Genomic DNA, 18,328 nt, shown 5'->3' with positions numbered 1-18,328 from the left:
GAACGAGGTCGAAATGAACCTAGGGAGGAAAGGTCAAAGTTTGCTCACGCCGAAGCAGAAGACGGCGGCGGAAAATCCGCGGCGAGGAGCGCAAGGGGGAAGCAGCGCCGCTGTGCGCTGCCCGGCGGCAGCGCCGCCCGCCCCGCTCCGCTCCGCTCCGCCCCGCCCCGCGGCCCGGGGGCCGCCCGGGGGATGGCTCGGGGGTGTTCGGGGGCGGAGGAGGGGGGGGCTGCATCAAACGTGGGTTTTGCAAGCGGCTGATGGGCCGCGGTGTCCCCGCGGCGCTGCACAGTGCCCGCACACCGACAGCGGCGGCCGCATAAAGCTGTGGGATGGTCCCTGCTGATGGGCAAGCAGCCTGGCAGTAAAAGGATAAGAATGCATCTGGGCTGGTTTAGTGACATTTAAAAATCGCAAGATAAGAGCCTCAGCTATTTATCAGCTGAATCCCCAGATAGAATGGCCTGTATGGATGCCGTTGCATATGTATGTGCACATATATAATGAGACTGGGATTTCTGTCTTCGGTAAACTGAGCCAGTCATTCATGTTGACAGTAAGTTGCAGCTCTATAAAAACAGTGTAATTGTATGATGGTTCATCAATGCTATGACAGCCAATTGTGGTGGCAGTGGGTGTTCTCCCAATTCACGTCTCAGAGAAGTAACAGCATAGATCCGCTGTGATGGTCATTATACAATACATAATTATTTGCCTGTTCTTCCTTAATCAAGTAACTATCAGTACATCTGCTCATGCAGTAACACATTTTTGGATACAGCTTGTATGAAACAGTCAATACATTATTTATATGTATAGCGTTTTCAATCTGATTTCCATTTTAAAACTCGCACCGGAAAGTTGAGAACAGGTAATGGGCACAAAATAATTGCAATGTGTCTGTGTATTCCGCTCAAAACTCAGACTCGAGTCAGGCATAGTCTGGCAGGTGCAGAACAAACTGCCCCATGCATAGCAGCATCACTCTTTTTCCCTCTTTTTCCATTCCCCCATCTATTCTGAAGACCTACAGAAAAAACTCTAGCTGATATGTTGTGATAGCATCTTCTTAGGGTACTGTCTTAATTTACATGTGAATAGTAAATAACAGTCAAGCTTCTTCATTTCTCTAACATGCAGCATGATATCTTTCAATTTAGTAAATTAAATTTTAAATAATCATGTACAGCAGCCTGGTTGTTCAGAGTAGAATGCAATACAGGGCTGTACTGCTGTGCTGGAGCACTATTGGCTTTGTTTTTCAGTTTTACTGTAGAGTGGGTGGTTTGGTTATCTAAGCTTCCAGGATAAAACACCTCACCAAATGCCACAATTACACATGTACTTTACAGAAGACTCAGCTCAGTCTTTCTCCTAAGACTTGCAGATGAGGCACTGAGCATTGAACAGTAAGTAGCATGAGACTACATAAACTACGGGTTTTTTCCCCACTGTCTGTCAACGTTTAAAGATCTAAGGGATAGCACTTTTCTGTTAAAGAAAAGATTGAGTGTTTGCCCTAAAGTCTTCTAGCATTTTCCTGCTACTATTTTGCTGGTTTCCCCCCAGTGCTGGCAGTATTTCTGTTGGTTGTGTGTGTGTGCATGCATTGACCCACAAATAGAGATGTATATAAATTAAAGTTCTGTAACATTTCCTTGGACACTCAGGTTCTGATACTTTAATGCTGTTACACAGCATGATGTCTCCAAAATCTCTTGCCAGACAGGGAAACTATTCAAATCATTTTAGTAAAGGGCTGGTGATGCAAAGCGTTACAGTACAGATTATCTGAAAAAGATAGAAATGCCATGGGAAAAGTCAGAGTATTGCACGTGAAGGGATCTATCTCAAACCATTTGTTTCCAATCTCCAAATCCTAAACCTTGCGAGGGGGAGCATGTACCGGGTTCCTGTTCCGGGCTTGGCTGAGCCAGAGCTCTTGGCCGACCTCATCACAGTTGCTCGCAGAGGTGTCGAACTGCACCTTTGCCGGAAAAAAAAAAAAAAACTTTACTCTGCTTTCCTCCTGGCTTGTCCCCCCCGGCCCCGCATGAGGGAGAGACGCGGTGTTGGCTGCGGGCCCTTTCCAGCCCGCGCAAAGTGCTGTTTCACCAAAGAAAAGGGGTGTTTGGCGGAGACACACACCCACACCCACCCACCCACCCACACACACCCACCCACCCACACACACACCCCCCCCCGCCGCCCGGGCGGGTTTTTACCACTAGGTGCTGCTAGTGCCTCCCGATGCGCCCGGCCGCCGCGCCGGCCCGGCCCCGGCCCGCAGGGACCCCCGGGCCGGGGGGACACCCCCTGAGCCGAGGGGACCGATCGGGGTTTTCGCTGCGCCCGTGTGAGCAGGCTGCGCGGCTCGGGCAGCAGGAGGTCTGGCACCGCTTTCCCGGGGGCTGGCCGGAGAGGAGCGGGCTGCGGGGAGCCGGGGCGAACCCCACGGCTGGGAGAGCACCCACCGCCTGTGCGGGAGGGAGAGCCGCTGGCTGCCTTCATGCACAGCGGTGCAGAGCCGCGAGAGGGACGAGGGAGAGCGGAACGGAGCGGGGACGCAAGCTGCGGGGAGGGGGAACCAAACTCGGAGGGAAGGGAGGACTTCGGGCTCTAGGGCAGAGGAAGGCAGGGTCTAGCGGGGCAGGAGCGTACTGCCCGGCGCAGGTGGGAACAAGGACCTGCAAGTGTAGAACAGAGCTCAGTGGGGTCAGGAGAGGTCAGACCTAGGCTTTGTGTGAGGCAGGTCATCCGGGGGCAGTAGCCCGAATCTCGGCGAGTGTTGCGTTTTGCAGCCTAACGGAGCAGGCTGTGTTAGTCTGCATCTGCACACAGAAAATCCATCTGTTTATGACTGAACTGGCTGCGCAGACCTGCTTGAACTCGAGCTGTTCTGGGCATCCAGATAAGCTTTACTGGTAGATGTTTTAGGGGGAGATATGGAGGAAAACCTTGACTCTGGCCTCATCATCTGGAGGCTGGATGAAAACATGCACCCACGCTTGATCTCTGGACCACGACTCCACAGTAGTAGCAGTTTCATTAGAAAAGTAATTTTGCTGTAGATGGCCAGACCATTTCACGTAGGCTGGGGAAAGGGGAAAGTGCATAAGTCAGTGGCAAAATTTTTAAATTATGGTTCAATGTAGTGCTGGGCAGATATGTTCAGCCAGTCACTTCAGTAGCTGACTACAAGTTTTTATTTCCCCGTAGCACTGCAAGGGGAGAAGCGGGCTTGCCGTGAGGAAAACAGTCAAAATATACACAGCAAAATGTTCTTTACGAGTTTATGCTAATGCAAGCAATGGACCCAAGTGGAGCCCAAACTCCCTTCTAGATGATGCAGTGTATTCTCAAAAAGGAAAAAAAATGTGTTTCTAAATACAGTATCAGCAAATACTCAAAAGCAATGGCATGCAGCAGTAGTGATAGTAAGCATTATCCTGAATACTGACATCTAGATCTGAAGCCAAATGCCCAATAGCCATAAAATATTTAGGTACATGACTTTTTTCTTGAATTTAAATAGGTTGCTAGATAGTCACAGTTGTGGTTTCCGGGCTCAGTCTGGTGTTGACAGTAACATTTTAATTTATACTAAAGAGAAGGCAAAGTTAAATCCATGCCATGAACTAAGAGTCAGATGACCTGAAAGCAAGACAGTACAAATGAGCTCCCTGGAGAGAAGAGGCTGTGATGGAACAAATAGAATAATACAGAGAAATGACTTGATACCATCACTGGAGTGACTGTATTTCACTTCTTTGGACAGAAATTAAATGAGCTTAAATTGGGACAACTGCTTTATTTTCAGAGAATTACATCTAAAGCCTCTGTTGCCTACAGACAAGTGATATACAATTGTTTCTCCCCCTGAAGCCAGGTGCTATTAATTGACAATTTTCATATGTCACTCAACATGAAGAAGTCAGCAAATGTCATCATACGTAATAGAGGCAGGCCTGAGTATTCCCACTGAGTCTCCCAGAAATAGAAAGTTCCCTGTTTGCAGACAAAGACACGTGAAACATAAAAGTTAACTACATGATATACCAGGAGGGAGTGAGTGTTAACCTGAGACTCTTGTCATTGCCCAGTGAGCATCCACGTTGTGGTAAGATATACAGCGCCTAGCAGTCACCTATTTGTTGGCAAATAAAAGGAGCAGTGAAAAATTAGTTTTTAACAACACCATTAGGAGGCTTGATACTACATCAGAAACTGCTTTCCCTGCTCCTCTAACTCAAGCTCTGAGCCTAGAGGCAGTGTTTATTGGAAATTACTTCTGCCTTGAGAATGGAAGTGTAAAACCTAGCACTGAACACTTTTATGGTGCTCCTAGATATATATTATCCAAGGGACTGAAAACTTCCTTGGCAAATACAAGTGGGACTTTTTTCCCTGGGGAGTATAGGTACCTTTACAATTAGACTTCAGCTTTAATTTAAAAACATATTGTTTGGCACATGAGGCATCTCACTGAATGCTCTGTACAAGGACCAGTTTTGAATGGAAAGTGAATTCAGGAATGTTGTCAGCTTACCTGCTGAAGTTGACTTCATACCGACCCTAGGCAATTCAACTCAAAGATGAGCTCAACACTGCAAGTTCCCATTACAACCCTTGCAGTATCTTGCCCTATTCTAATTTTCCTTTAAACAGCTACATTTAAAAGCTTTACTTTACCACTTATACAACAAACTGTTATGTCCAGAGAGCTGTGCTCTACTGAAAAGTCTGGGTCTAAATGTGAGCAGGTTTTGAACGTATTTGCATTTCTTCCTCCACCTGCTTATGTGATGACCAATGTCTTGGTAATGCAGCTTGCAGTGTCTGGTTTGGAAAATGCAGTTCTCAATGTAGTGGGAATGTGAACATGCTGGTAAAACTGCATATCCGTTCAGCAGATTGCAGTTCTCCTGTAGCATTTGGAACTCATGACCTGGAGAGCCATTCTGAGGACCTAAGGAGTGCATAGCACTCGGTTAATACAGTGTCCTTCCATACTTGCATGTTTTTAATGAACTTAACTAAAAATCATACTGTACCTACTCAGTGTGTGATACTCAGATGCTTATAATTCAGATTAAAACCAACTGAATTTCAAATCTCACCAACTTTGGCTGCAGGGCTGTTTAAACTAAAAGGTCAGGAGAAAAAAGAATATTTTTTTACATGAAACTTTTTTAGTCTTCTCAATCAAAATATGAACTGCTTTTAAAAGCACATTTTCATCTTTAGGCAGAGACCAATTAGTTTAAATTTCAACTCTCCATTTTGCATACTTTCAGACAGGTGTTAAAAACAAGGGCTTAGGAAATAAACTGTATTGTAGCTTCACCTATGATGGTTGTGACCAAGTCACAAAGTCTTTCCTTTCTTAAGAAAGAGGTCCATTGGAAATGATGCAGACAAATCCAGGATCTTTGGAAAAATGTGGTTTCAGATTCCTAAGTAGGGTAGGTACAATTTCACAGATTGAGACATTTCTCAACAATAAACCTGAAATGTAACCCTAAACCCCAAAACCCCACCTGCTACTTTAGGGGAATGTAGTTTACCTCTGCACATTGTAGCCATATTCCCTCTTGAATTGCAATGTACCCCTTGGTGACTGGGAAATGCAATGGAAGGCCCTGCATTAAGGAAACATCCTTGTGAAGCATAAAGAGATGGAAGTCTCCCACAGAGAGCCCTCTCTGCCCTCTTCCCTGCCTGATTCATTGAGGCAAGGTGGCAGCTTCTCTCCCGCACAAAAAGAAAGGTGGTGGAAGCAGTTCTGTGATGAAAGGGAATCTTCAGCCCAGGCTGAGCTGTCCAAAGAAGTGCTAGTAATATGTGAAACATGAATATTCATTGCTATTTTATCATTAGTAAACCTATACATCGGGAAGAGGTTGTGTTGGATGTTACTACATGTGTGGCATGGTTTTGTTAAAGAAAAAAGTTGGGAGAGACAGCCACCTTTTTTCTTGCAGTACCTCAGCAAAGAGATTGTGGGATGCCACAAACATTTCATTAACAGAAAGCTAAGAACACTGTCGCATAAGACTGTACACTGCACTGCTTCCTGATGGAGAGTGTCTGCTTTCCTTTGCTGGCACAGCCAGGAATGTCAATAAAGAAAAATGATTGCAGCAGAGTGGGCTAGTGCACTGAGAAGCTTTCTGCTTTGCATTTTCAGGCATTAAAAACCTTATAACTTCTCCAAAACATCACATTCTTCCTTCAGCTTGGCCATCACAACATATAGTGGTGGCATCTCAAATATAAAGCACAATAGCAAAGCAAGTGAGAGCTTCATAGTGACTTATGAAGGCACACAGTGCAGCAGCACAGATCAGGGTGGCTGGGGCGGGAAGGGTCAGGTATTGAGTCACACGTATTGATCAGAGCTGATTAACTGTTTTCTGTTTCTTTTCCAAACAAAGTTGTCCATCAGAAGTACCTTTACTAGATAAAAGCATATTTAGTTATGTATAATCAAAATACAATTACTATATATATTTCTAATTAATGTAACATGTACTGCAAAGTATACTGTATGTTCAGTCTAGTCTCATGGCCAAAAATATTCCATGAATCCTGGTCAACAATTATCAAGAATTCTATTCCTGACAAATAAACTGAAAATTATCACTTGCTGACTAAGTCAATATGTTACCCTGCTGCTATGCCATATGGCCCTGGATGCTGAGACACAACACAACCTCATCAAGTGACACCCAAACTGAAGGAGTGGTTGATACACTGGAGAACAGGGTTTCCATTCAGAAGGACCTCAGCAAACTGGAGGAACAAGCTAGCAGGAACCTCATGAAGTTCAACAAAGGCAAATGCAAAGTTGTGAATCGGGGTCGGAAGAACCCCACATGCCAGGTCAGGCTGAGGGCTGAGTGAACAACCCTCAGCTGGAGTTTGGGACCTGCAAAACAACATCTACTGACAACCTAGAGAGACTCCAGAGAAGGGCTGCTAAGACAGTTAGGGGACCAGAGCACCTGATGTACAAGGAGAGGCTGGGGCAACTGGTTTGTTTAGCCTAGAGACAAGAAGGTCAAGAGGGGATATAATTGTAGTCTTCCACTACCTTAATGCATTGGAGAAAGCAGATGCAAACTTTTCTAAGCGATGCACAGTAAAAGAACAGAAGGCAACAGTCACAAGATGCAACAAGGGAAATACTGATTGGAAATACAGAAAAAAAAATAATCTCGGTGGGACTAGTGCATCACCAAGACTGGGGCCCAAAGGGGCTGTTCAATCTCCACCCTTGGAGATTTTCAAAATTTGGCAAGGCTTGGAGCAACCTGATCTGATTTTGAAGCTAGCACTGCTTTGAGCAGAAGGTTGGACTACAGACCTCCAGATGTCCCTTCCAACCTAAATTTTTCTATGAATCTAAAACATAAAATTCAGTTCCATAAGGTCCTAAGTATCCCTTCCATCAGCTGTAAAGGTGCTTGAAGCTTTGTTGGGGGTCAACAGAATTGGCTTATTAGAGAAGTGATCTATCTAAATCTCAGCTATGATTTCATTCAGTAGGTAAGCAGATTATGTGTGATCAAATATTTGATTGCCTATGTATTATACCCAGATTGTCATAACAGGCTGAGATATACGAGGCTTGATTGTCCTCTCCCTTTCTTCAAAAATGTGAGATTCAACAGGGATAGGGAAGGAAAAAAGACAGAAAAAATTAAACTGTCTTCCCCTGAACAATGAGTGAAACTGCTACATTTCATGTAAATATTATCACTGATCTATAATACAATCATTTCACAGTCATCAGGCCAAACCTCACTAATATTCCCTCCTCGTCAAAACACAGAGGGTTACTCATACAAGTAAAGGCTGGCAGGCATGCAAATTATTTTGTAGAAAGATGGTTAAAGTTCTAAATCATGTATTAAATTACTTCTATTGTACAAGTTTAACTTCATTTTCCAAAGTAGTCACATGCAACAGAGATGCGGTAATGTAGGTATTCCAAATGCAGGAATGATTAGCTGCCAGTGCCTTCTAAAACTAGATTCATAAGTCAGATCATTGGAAAGATCAGTGGTTTGTGTCCTGGATGTCATGAGACCGGAGAGGTGGAATATTGGCAGAAGATTAGGTTTATTTTTGTATATGTGCTTGAAATATTTAGACAGACTAGGATAGAAATCAACTTTTAGAGTTATAAACCCTGATGCAGCAAAAAAGTCATGAGCAAGCCCATCTCAGATGTTCAAGGAACATAAATATCAGTTTATCCTTGAACAGTGGCCCAAAGTCCCATTAAAGTTCAAGGAAGGACAGTGATATTCAAGCACTTGCTTAAAGGTAGGCATGTGTTTAAATGCACTGATGGTCTGGGGCGTTTTTACTTCTATATCCCTGTGTAACAAACAGGGAGATACCACCAGATTTATTAGTATTGCAGGCATTACTGAACCTCCTTGTTTCTACATAGAAGCATACTGCTGGCAGTTTTGATTTTGTCACAGAAGAAAATGAACATTCAAATATGAATTGTCTGCCTGGGTCTGGTGAAATCAGAGAACCTAGACACCAGTTTCTGTAGGTTCAGATTGGGCTATAAACATATATTCTCATGAATAAGTTTATTTGGACCTTTAAGAAGCTTGGGTTGAAATGTAAAAACCTCTGAACAATCTGATTGGGACCAGTGTATAAGCAGCCAGACAGATACCAGTCAGTACCTTTCCCTCCCTCAGGAGCTTTATCCTTTACTGTTTGTAGGTTTACCTGTTAATGCTCATCATGGTTATAGGCTCTGACTCAAGAGCTCTCATTAATCACTACCTAAGAACACTGCATCTGGTAAGCAGACATATCAGATACTGAGCTGAAGCAGCAGTACTCACTTCAAACTGCCATTTGCTCCTGACATAACAAGGGAAAAGATTATGCAGCCTAAGTACCAATAATTTTTCACTGCATGATTCAAAACAAGCTTTGGAGATTGGTTCTACATGCTACAAATGATGGCACTGAGGGTTCATGACATTCAGTGATCAGCACTGAAATACACATCCTCTACCTCACTGCGTGTCTTGCATTATACCCACTTGGAGTTACTCAAAGGTGTTCAGTTGATGAGCCTGAATAACAGTGTTAGAATTTGGATTCAGGTCCCAAAGTTTGTGAGTGTTTGAAAGCTAGGTCTGAATAATCACATCCTTTGATAGAGTCACTTGTGAAGAGCATCTGAAGGTCTTAATTTTATGAAAGTTTAGGTTCACTTTAATCCATATTTTCATCTGTAATCCAGCCCTAATTCTTTCTCTGAATAGCAGGAGGAAGCCAGGCAAGACCTTTGCATAGCCATTCAAGCATTTAGCAGTTCAGTTTCCAGGCAGTCAATTTTGCTGATTCAGCAAACACAGCAGTTCTCAAAGTATAATCTACTAAAACCGCTGCTGTCACAGTGGTAAAGCATCTGTCAGTCTCAGAGCTGTGATGTCTTGCTGCTGCTTTGAGCTCAGGTCAAGATTCATTTAACATTTCCAAATGCTTTTTCTTTTTTCTTGCTTTTCTTGTTTTTTTTTTTTTTTTTTTTTTTTTGTTTGTTTGTTTGTATTTGGTTTTGGGGTTTTTGTTTTGTTTTTTGTTTGTTTGTTTGTTTTTTGTTGTTGTTGGGGTTTTGGGGTTTTTTGTTTGTTGTTTTTTTTTTTTCTTTTTGACCAGCTAGACTCCAAAATAATCATATTTCTTTTTCAGTTTCGTATTTTATCTTCACATTGTTTCTTACAGTCACTCTAATTTTGCTCAACTATTTTTATGGTAGCTCCACTACATGTTGGAAAAATAGTAGGAAAAGGACTGGGAGACTGGAGGGAAAAGCAGAATCCATGAAAGATTGGAGGCACAGATTGTGGCAATACAGTAGTTGAAAATCACCAAGTTCACGCATTACTGGTTATATTTGCCATGTGGTTTCAGCAAGAGATAGTATTCTTCACACACAGTGTTCGAACTGTTTAATAGTGGATCATGCAGCAGCTGCTGGTTTGCAGCCCAGAAATGACTGCACTTCAGTGGTAGGCAAAGGGATCTCAATAGCTCCTGGAGTGAACTATTTTGCTAGGTAGAAAGGAGTTAAAAGTATATAAAGAAATATGTTTCTAATTTATTATCTTTTACACAGATGTGTGCTTTTGGGAAAGGCATGATACAGCTAATGCAACCTTCTCTTTAAGGCTCAGCCAGTAATTCTTTAAGGTCACAAATTGTAGTCTGCATACTTTGAAGAACCACATTTTGCTGATCAAACTGGGAGTGGCAGCGGGCCAGCTGGTACGAATGGCAGCTTTCTTTCCATGTTTGCATATGTTTGTATGGATGTTGTCTAAACTCTTATGTGAGTTGCCACAGGGTTCCATGCCCTGTTCATTGTTTGCTGTGCTGATTCACTGGCACATCCAGGGGTGATTTTTCACGTCATCAGAAATGTTATAATACCATATTGGTTTTGTAAGTACAAGTGACTACCTAAGTGATGGAGGATTCCTGTCTCCTGCGTGTGCAAGAATGAAGAAGGAGGGCAGAGGAGAGAGAGAACAAAAAACTATGTACCAGATAAAAGAGCAGGATACCTGAATTAATTTGTGGAAGCAATAACATTTTTGTCAGTTATTCCTCTTTCCTGAAGGATGGAACCTCACTGATTGAAAGACACTCAGGTCAGATATGCTCTCATTTGTCAGTAGCTAAGTTTGTGTAGCCCTTGTAAAATCTAAAATCACATGCCCTTCACACACACTTTTGTTTTTCATGGCTGCACTCAGCCTAGAGTATAGGAATTGTCATATGTTATCAACTTGGCAATCTGTTCAGATCAGTATCCTCTCTAATAGTAGTTTAAGAGGGCAGTGCCATAATCTGATACGTATACTTTTTTCTCCGCTTGAAGTCTCAAATTAATCTCTTGAGGGACTCAATTCTTCCCTGGAGCACATGGTTTAAAATCTCTCTGAAATATGACATAAATTATGCCAAATCTGGGCAATCTTGCTATAACATAACAGACCTAACCCTCTTCAATCTCTTTAAGGCCTTGTCCTCAGTGGCTTCCTGTGACAATACATTCAATGGCTGAAGTACATGCCCAGTAAGAATGCTTATTTCTATCAGATGCTTCCTTTTATAGAATTATCTAATATTTAATTTAATTTCTCATCCAGTTACTGCAGTAGCATACAGCCCCACTGCCAGGGCCCTGAGTGCACTTTTAGGCCTGAACGCCCTGACCAGCCCCTGGGGCCTCCCCCCATCCTGACCACAGCCCAGGACCCCACTCCAGAGCCTGCAGTGCTGGTCTCCAGCTCCCCACAGCTCTACCCATGGGGCCCACCGAGCTGGGTCCCTGTCCCCAGGGAGGTACCCCATGCCTGGGCTGGAGATGTTCCGCTGCCTTCCCACTGCTCTGCCTCCTGTCACGGAGGCCACGTCCTCCCACCCCTCCGAGGCCCGGCTGCCCCCAGACAGCCGCCAGCCCTTATGGCTCCACAGCACCTGTTTCTTGTGAAGCGGCACCAAAAAGTTTGCCTTTTCTTCCCCTCCCCAAATCTTTTTTTATGAAACCCTGACAGAAACCTCCTAGGAATAACAGCTCCTGCCCCCTCCACCATCTGGCAGGCCCCTCAGCACTGACTGTTGCCCCGAGTGGGACATTTCCAATAGCCACTCTGCAAAGCAGGGACGATCCCCTCAGGACCTCTGGACTCCAGGGGCTGTGTTCAGTGCTGTCTGCTTCAGACCCTCCAGCAGTGCCCTGACATCTTTTTGTCCCTTCACAACTGATGAAACCACCTCTGGGTCAGGTGAATGGTGACAGGGACCTGGTGTCTGCCCAGAGAGTTCTTGTCACACTCAGGAGGAACTGTCTCAAGTTTCCCACCCGAAACCCAGGAAACCCTTTCATAGGTCCTGTAAATTGGTTATAAATGTAACTGTGGAGCTCTGAACACCAGGATCTCCCCATAGTCCCAAAGATGACTGAAGCCCATGGCTGCAGGCCTTACCTCCTCCCAGGTGACAGCCGCTGAAGAAAGAGCTCCTGACATGGTGGCAGGACCCAGCTCTGCTGTCCCCGCTGATGTTTTCCCTCCCTTCACCACCGCCCAGCACCATGAGGGCACCATTCCGATTACTGAAGGAAAGGGGATGTCAGGCAGGCTGAGGGACCTTCACTCAGCTCAGTTTTCAGTGGAAAAGACATTGTCACACATGTAGCCTGCCAGGCTGGGTGGTGCCTCAGGGCAGACGCCCTTGGCCTCCCCTGTCTGGCAGCTCCTCAGCAGGGCCAGGAAGCTCTACCACCTCAGGTATTCCCTCATGTGGGGCGTTTCCAGTGAATTTTGCTCATCTTTTTTGTCAGTCAGCACAGACAGCACTATCACTATGTTCTTCCCTTCAAAATTTAGCCAGAGTTTGGCTGAAATGGCCAGAGTTTTGACCCAGGTACACGAGTGGGGCTGGGCTCTGCATGGGTCATCCTTCAAGCAGAAAAGGTACACAGCTTTTGCTCTTCAAGGTCGAGGTTTGGTCTCAGATGGCAGCACGTCTTCACCAAAGGTTTTCATGATGCAGAAAGGTAAGAATACATTTATTTTACTCAGGGAACAGACCCACAGAGAGGAGATGATTTTCACAAGAAATGAATCCAGCTCTTCTCAGTTGTGCACTAAGGCCATAGCTACAAGCTCATCCTTTCTCTTTGGTGGCAGCTATCTAACTAAATGTGTTTTCTCTAGTCTAATCCAGTACGTTGTGCTCTGTGCCGAGGTTGTCAGCTCATTGTAACTGCTCCAGAGTCAGGTTTTGTTCTGTTTTTAAATAACAGTGAAACAAATTCATCTGTAAGCTATGGATTAATAGCTGGCACAGATTTGGGCCAATGTACTTGAATACCTTCATGAAATTTCACTTCATCCTTGGTATCTTATCTTCAAGAATATTTTAAATTTACAATTCTTTCTTTTATCTCCGTTATGTTTCACTTGCTTTTGAATACACATAACACATCCTGATTTTGCTTGCATGTTGATTGTCTTTCTAAGGAAAATAGATAAATAATTAATTGGTGAATAAGAGACAGACTGGTGTTGGAATTATGCCAGATCTAACCTCAGGTCTTCTCTATTTCTTTATCATCTTTGAGTAAAGAGAAATGAAACAAATAAACAAGAATACTTAAAGCATGTAATAAATTCTTCCCTGTAATTAAGAGTATTCAGGAAAACTCCTTTCCAAGAGTATCTTTGGTTTGTTTGATACAGTATTGTTGTCAGGTACATTGGGGTCATTTTGAAAGAATGACAAAATGATGTTGTTTGTATGATAATTAAATGTAGCTGTCTACAACTGCCAGTCATGATCAAGTTCAAAAATCTCAGCAGCAGAAGCACAAATTGCTGCCACCTAAACTGAAGGAGGAAGTTCTTTACCTAGAAATGAGTAACAGGCTATTACAGTCTCTGCAGCCAGCCATAAAAGGGAAACATTCAGTACACTGCAATTATGCCATGCATCATAACCTCTACAGTTATGTGCAGAGTAAATGCAGATTGATCATTATTAACTTCCAATTTTTCTGAAGAATCAGCCTAAGTACCTCACATAATAGAAAATAAACTCATTAGAAGATGATGACATCTGAAAATTGGAAGTCTAGGTTTCTTTTTTTTCCTTAACTAGGTCTCTCTTCTGTTATTTCCTCTACTGTCTCACTGAGGATTCTTGGTAAGAGCTGCTTGGAAAATGGGCAGTTAAGGAGAATTTTTTTTAGATAGAATAGTCTGAAATGGCAGTGCAAAAGAAAAATATTTGGATTCCTAAACATAGCTGCACTGCCTCCTGGGAACTGTAGTCCAGGTATTGCAAAACAGCGTTCTCCCTTGTAGGTTGGGTTCCCTGTCTAGATCAACATGCCCTCCTCTTTCACTTTATTTGTACAGGGAAATGGTGCATCGCAGCAGTCACATATCCATGACACACAAAGGGGGACAATACAGCCTAAAAAGAAGAGTGTAAGGCAGTCAAAGTAAGTATATGAAAGGCTTCAATAATGTTACAAAATTGTAATAGCTGGGGATATGATCACTGCTTCAGCTGCAATTTTCTGCAGAAAACAAGTACCATTGACCAGAAATATTTTTAATTACAATAGTTTGTCAAAAGCTCAGCTCTCCACCAGAACCAGACTAGAACTGTACTTTTTTTTTTTTTTTTTTTTGTCCGATTTGCTGTTGATAAATTGAGCAGACGCTGCTTCTGCCTGCTTCTTTCTCAGCCCCCTGTGGATCAGATTAAATGACAGGGGCTGCTCCCGCTAATTCTCATACATGAATTGCAGTGCTGAGATGCATCTATGATTACGATCATGCCTTCTAGCAGAGATTGCTCTCCCAAAAGCTTAATGGAAAAGACCCTCTTAGAGAGAAAGGAAACAACTTTTTTCTCAGAAAAAGTCTAGAGGAGAAAACATTCTTCTCTAGATTCTGGCACAGTAGGTTAAGTATCATTTATCAAGCATACAGAGAAAGGCATGCCTGACTGCTTTTCTGACATACAAATCCATGCTTAAATATGCACTCTGAAGGGAGTGAGGTTTTGTGGGAGGCTGTTGCTTCTGGAGAATTCAGAGGAACCCACTATGTTGTGTTGGCTGCCCAGGAAACTGGCATAATACTGAAAATGAAGCAACAATAATGAATCAAATCTGCTGGAAACAGCAATGTGATAGGAGAAAGAAAGGTAATCCAGTAATTAGAATGATAGCCTATAGTTTTACAGACTTCAGTACCCTAACACGCCACAGACTTCCTGTATCAGGCTCTTAAACCTAGATCTTCTAAGCGATCTAACACCTACTGATGCTGGTTGTATTAATAACAAAAACACTTTCAAATAGTTCTGTGTCCAAAATTAGAATGTATAGTAAATAGTATTTTGATATGTTTAGATTAGTGTAATGCTTCTAGACGGTAAGCTCCCTGCATCACTATTACATTAAATTTTATGAGACGAGTGAATCAAAAATGTATTCATGACCAGACTAAAAAGTCAAATAGGGTTCAGGATTTTGAATGCAGGGATCTCAGCCTATTTAATGTCATATCAACAAGGCCTGTGATCTTGGCCAACTAAGCAAAACCCTTACTAAAAGAAAAACTAAAAAGAGAAAGTTATAGAAGAAATTGATGGGAAAAAAAAAAAAAAAAGAACCAGAAGAAGGAACAGTAACAGGAACTCAGTGCTTGTTCAGGTTTTAGCCAAAGCTGGCAAGAGTAATGAGTCATCTAGGTCTTCCTCTACAGCCTGTACTGCTCTGACGATGCTCCGGTAGTGCGCTGGTGTATTTCAGCATGCAGAAAGTGATGAAGGAACCAGCCATTTAAAAATGCTTCATTCCCTTTAGCATATTTCCTTTCACAACCATCTTGATTACTCTGCAGTCTTTTTTTTTTTTTTTTTTTTAATGGCCCTTCTGAAAAGTTGATCCCTCTATTATTTTAACAGTAAACAGATGTGAGGTTAATCCAGCACATTCTTTTCTAGCTTTGTTTCCGCCTTCCTTACCACAAATGATTTTAGTAGTACAATTAGGCTTTTTTGTTTGGGTTAATCGAGGCCCTTTTGCTGATTTTTATAAACAAATTACTGTTACCTTGGGCAGCTTTGCATATTGGCCATAAGGAATAGCAACAATCATCTTTTTCATCTATGTTTGTATAGCAGCTAACATAATAGAGCCATGCTCCATGATGGTGTCTCTGCAGAGCTATCACAATATAAATAATTAATAATAACAGTTGTTCAACACTTGAATGGGACTCTGTTGTTTGTAAACAAAGAACATTTATTTTCTCTGTATTGCTTATTACACAAAACATAAAATTGCTCCAAAGGAAGGAAGCTGTTTCAATCATACACTTGGTGAAGTATATGAGGAAACTCGGAATTCAGTAATATATCAAAAGTAAAAGGTCAAGTGGATTTTTAAATTATTTTAAATATATCACAAAAAATGTGGGCAAATAAATCTGATATCTTTGTTAACAAATTCATCTGCCAAAATGCAATTATACATCAAATAGGCCTTGTGGTAGTATTGCCCCCATGATAAAAGAAAAACAATAAGGAGCTTTAAAAAGAAGGAAACTTAAAAGGGCATTTTGCTACAGTATGTAAATACAGTTACAGTAGCAAAACTGTATCAGAAGTCTTCTGTGCTTTTTCCACGCAACATGCTTTAACCAAGGAACATTAGTCAACATTGCAGAAAAATTAACTTATTTTGTCGAGTCTCATTATATAATCTTGCTTACATGTATTGTAGTATTTAAGTATTAACACAGCATATAACCAACAGATTTTTATTAAAGTTGTGGTTTTGTAATTCCAGCATTTTTGAGAGTCATGATTTGCATTTGCGTAAGTCATATTGTCCCTCTTGTGGTACAGACAGCTGAGTGCTTTGATTTATGTAACCCAAATATATCCATGTTCCTTATGAAGAAATTATATCTATATGCCAATTAGAGAAGAAGTCATTCCACCTAAATGCTTCCTGTAAGTAGACAATGTTAAAACAAGTCCATTCCCACTTTAAAGTTTGGCATTTATGAATAAACAACCAAATGGGTATTAATGTGACAGGGTAAAGCACAAACCCAAGAGATTTGTGGTAACGAAGAATCTGTAGATCACACATAGTTGAATATTTCCATTTCTGTATTTTCTGACCACCTCAAGACTGAATCAAGAAGAAATAGAAAATACATATTACTATAGTGATGTTGCAATATACTATCATGAAGGGCTTCTAATCAGATCAGAATACCATGGTGCCAGCTGCTGTCTAATGAAAAGGAGATTCCTCTTCCAAAGAGATGACAACAGAATAAAAGAGCTTAGAGCTTAGAGCTCTTGCCTTGGGAAGTTTACTTGAAGGACATAACTATTTGGTAATTCTTCATTTAAACAAATTCACTGAATCTAGGATTGCTCACGTTCCCCTCAGAGTAGGTTTTAAGCATAAGCAACTCAAGAAAATATTTAGTGTCCTTTTACTTCTGGAGGCCCTACGCACCTGGTCTATCAAATCCTCTCCTACACAGCCCAGCTGCAGTAATAGCAACTCCCTGTTACTTATGGCACTAACGTATATATAGCCTTCTTCCACAGCATGGCATGGGCTCAGATGAACTGTGTGCAACGTGAGATAAAAGCTTACACACAGGAACTCACGGTGCAGCAGATCTTCTGCCTGTGAGAGGTAGAAGCTTGTGGCTTCTTGGCCTGTTAAGGAGTATTTTGATAGTGCTGGGAACAGCGTATCCAGCTGAAGAACTAGAGTGGGGACTGGGAATTTGGCAACAAGAGGTTAAAAATGGGGTATTTGGTTATCTTTTGTTCACTACAGTGGTTAGACTCCATTTCTAAATGATGCTTAGGACCTTGCACCTTCTGCCTCTCCACAGTAACATCTCAGACACATGCCCTGTCATTGTTTCCCATGCTAGCTGCCCAGATGTACTGCTTTCATAAACTCAGAGAGCTATGGTGCACTTCAGTTCTGCAGCATTTTTCACTGTCAGCCTGTATTTCTTAGGTCACATTTGCTGCACTGGGTTGCACTTTTAGTGCTACCATTTGCTGCTTGTCATTGACAAGCGCCTTCAGCAGGTGCTCAGTTTTTCTGCTGTATAACTGACAGAAGGGGGGAAAAAAGCGGCCATTTCAGCTATGTTCCTTCTGTGGCACGTGTGGGGAAATGAGCTTGAGGTGACCCTGTCAGCCTCAACTAAGCCTCATTCTATTGCTCTTTACTAGTTCAGCTGGACAATTCCTTATTAGTGTCTCAGTGCTGTCCCCCTCTTATATTTCACAGACTTCACTGTCTGCACAGATCTAGTTTCAGTAGCTGTTTTATTACCATGCTATCCCTCCTCTTATTTTTTTTATATATATATTGCTTTTTTTCTGGATTGCTGCCAAGACACACTTGTTTAAAAAATAAACCCTAGCTTATGTCACCCTAATAACCTCAACTCCATGGTTTTGTCTCTAGGTTCATGACATCAAGTTGCTTCGTAAAATGAAACTGGGTTTGATGGCTCATGGATTTTTCTCCAAAACCCCTGAAATTAACTACCTTCCCACTGACTGCAACTATCTTCAGATCCATCCTTTGAGCTATCCTGGAGTCACTCAGTAAGATCTCATAGTTCCTGTGAAAAGAAAAATGCATTAAGTCTTGTAGCAGATTTCACCATCAGTTCTCAAAGCACTTCACTAGCAAGGAAAA

General features: G+C 42.3%; 1 protein-coding gene across 1 annotated transcript in view; it reads left to right on the top strand.

The window, feature by feature from the left end:
* The first annotated feature begins 6,663 nt into the window (after nucleotides 1-6,663).
* Nucleotides 6,664-18,328, top strand: part of PDIA5 (protein disulfide isomerase family A member 5) — a 128,451-nt gene continuing 116,786 nt past the window's right edge. Inside the window, 1 exon segment of the mRNA XM_042784401.1 lies at nucleotides 6,664-6,885. Coding sequence (XP_042640335.1) covers nucleotides 6,664-6,885 — 222 coding nt within the window.

This window comes from Tyto alba, unplaced genomic scaffold (assembly GCF_018691265.1).
Source record: "Tyto alba isolate M040663 unplaced genomic scaffold, T.alba_DEE_v4.0 Super-Scaffold_7, whole genome shotgun sequence".
Taxonomy (NCBI): Eukaryota; Metazoa; Chordata; class Aves; order Strigiformes; family Tytonidae; genus Tyto; species Tyto alba.
The sequence above is the reverse complement of the archived record's forward strand: the minus strand, read 5'-3'. Positions and strand labels throughout refer to the sequence as shown.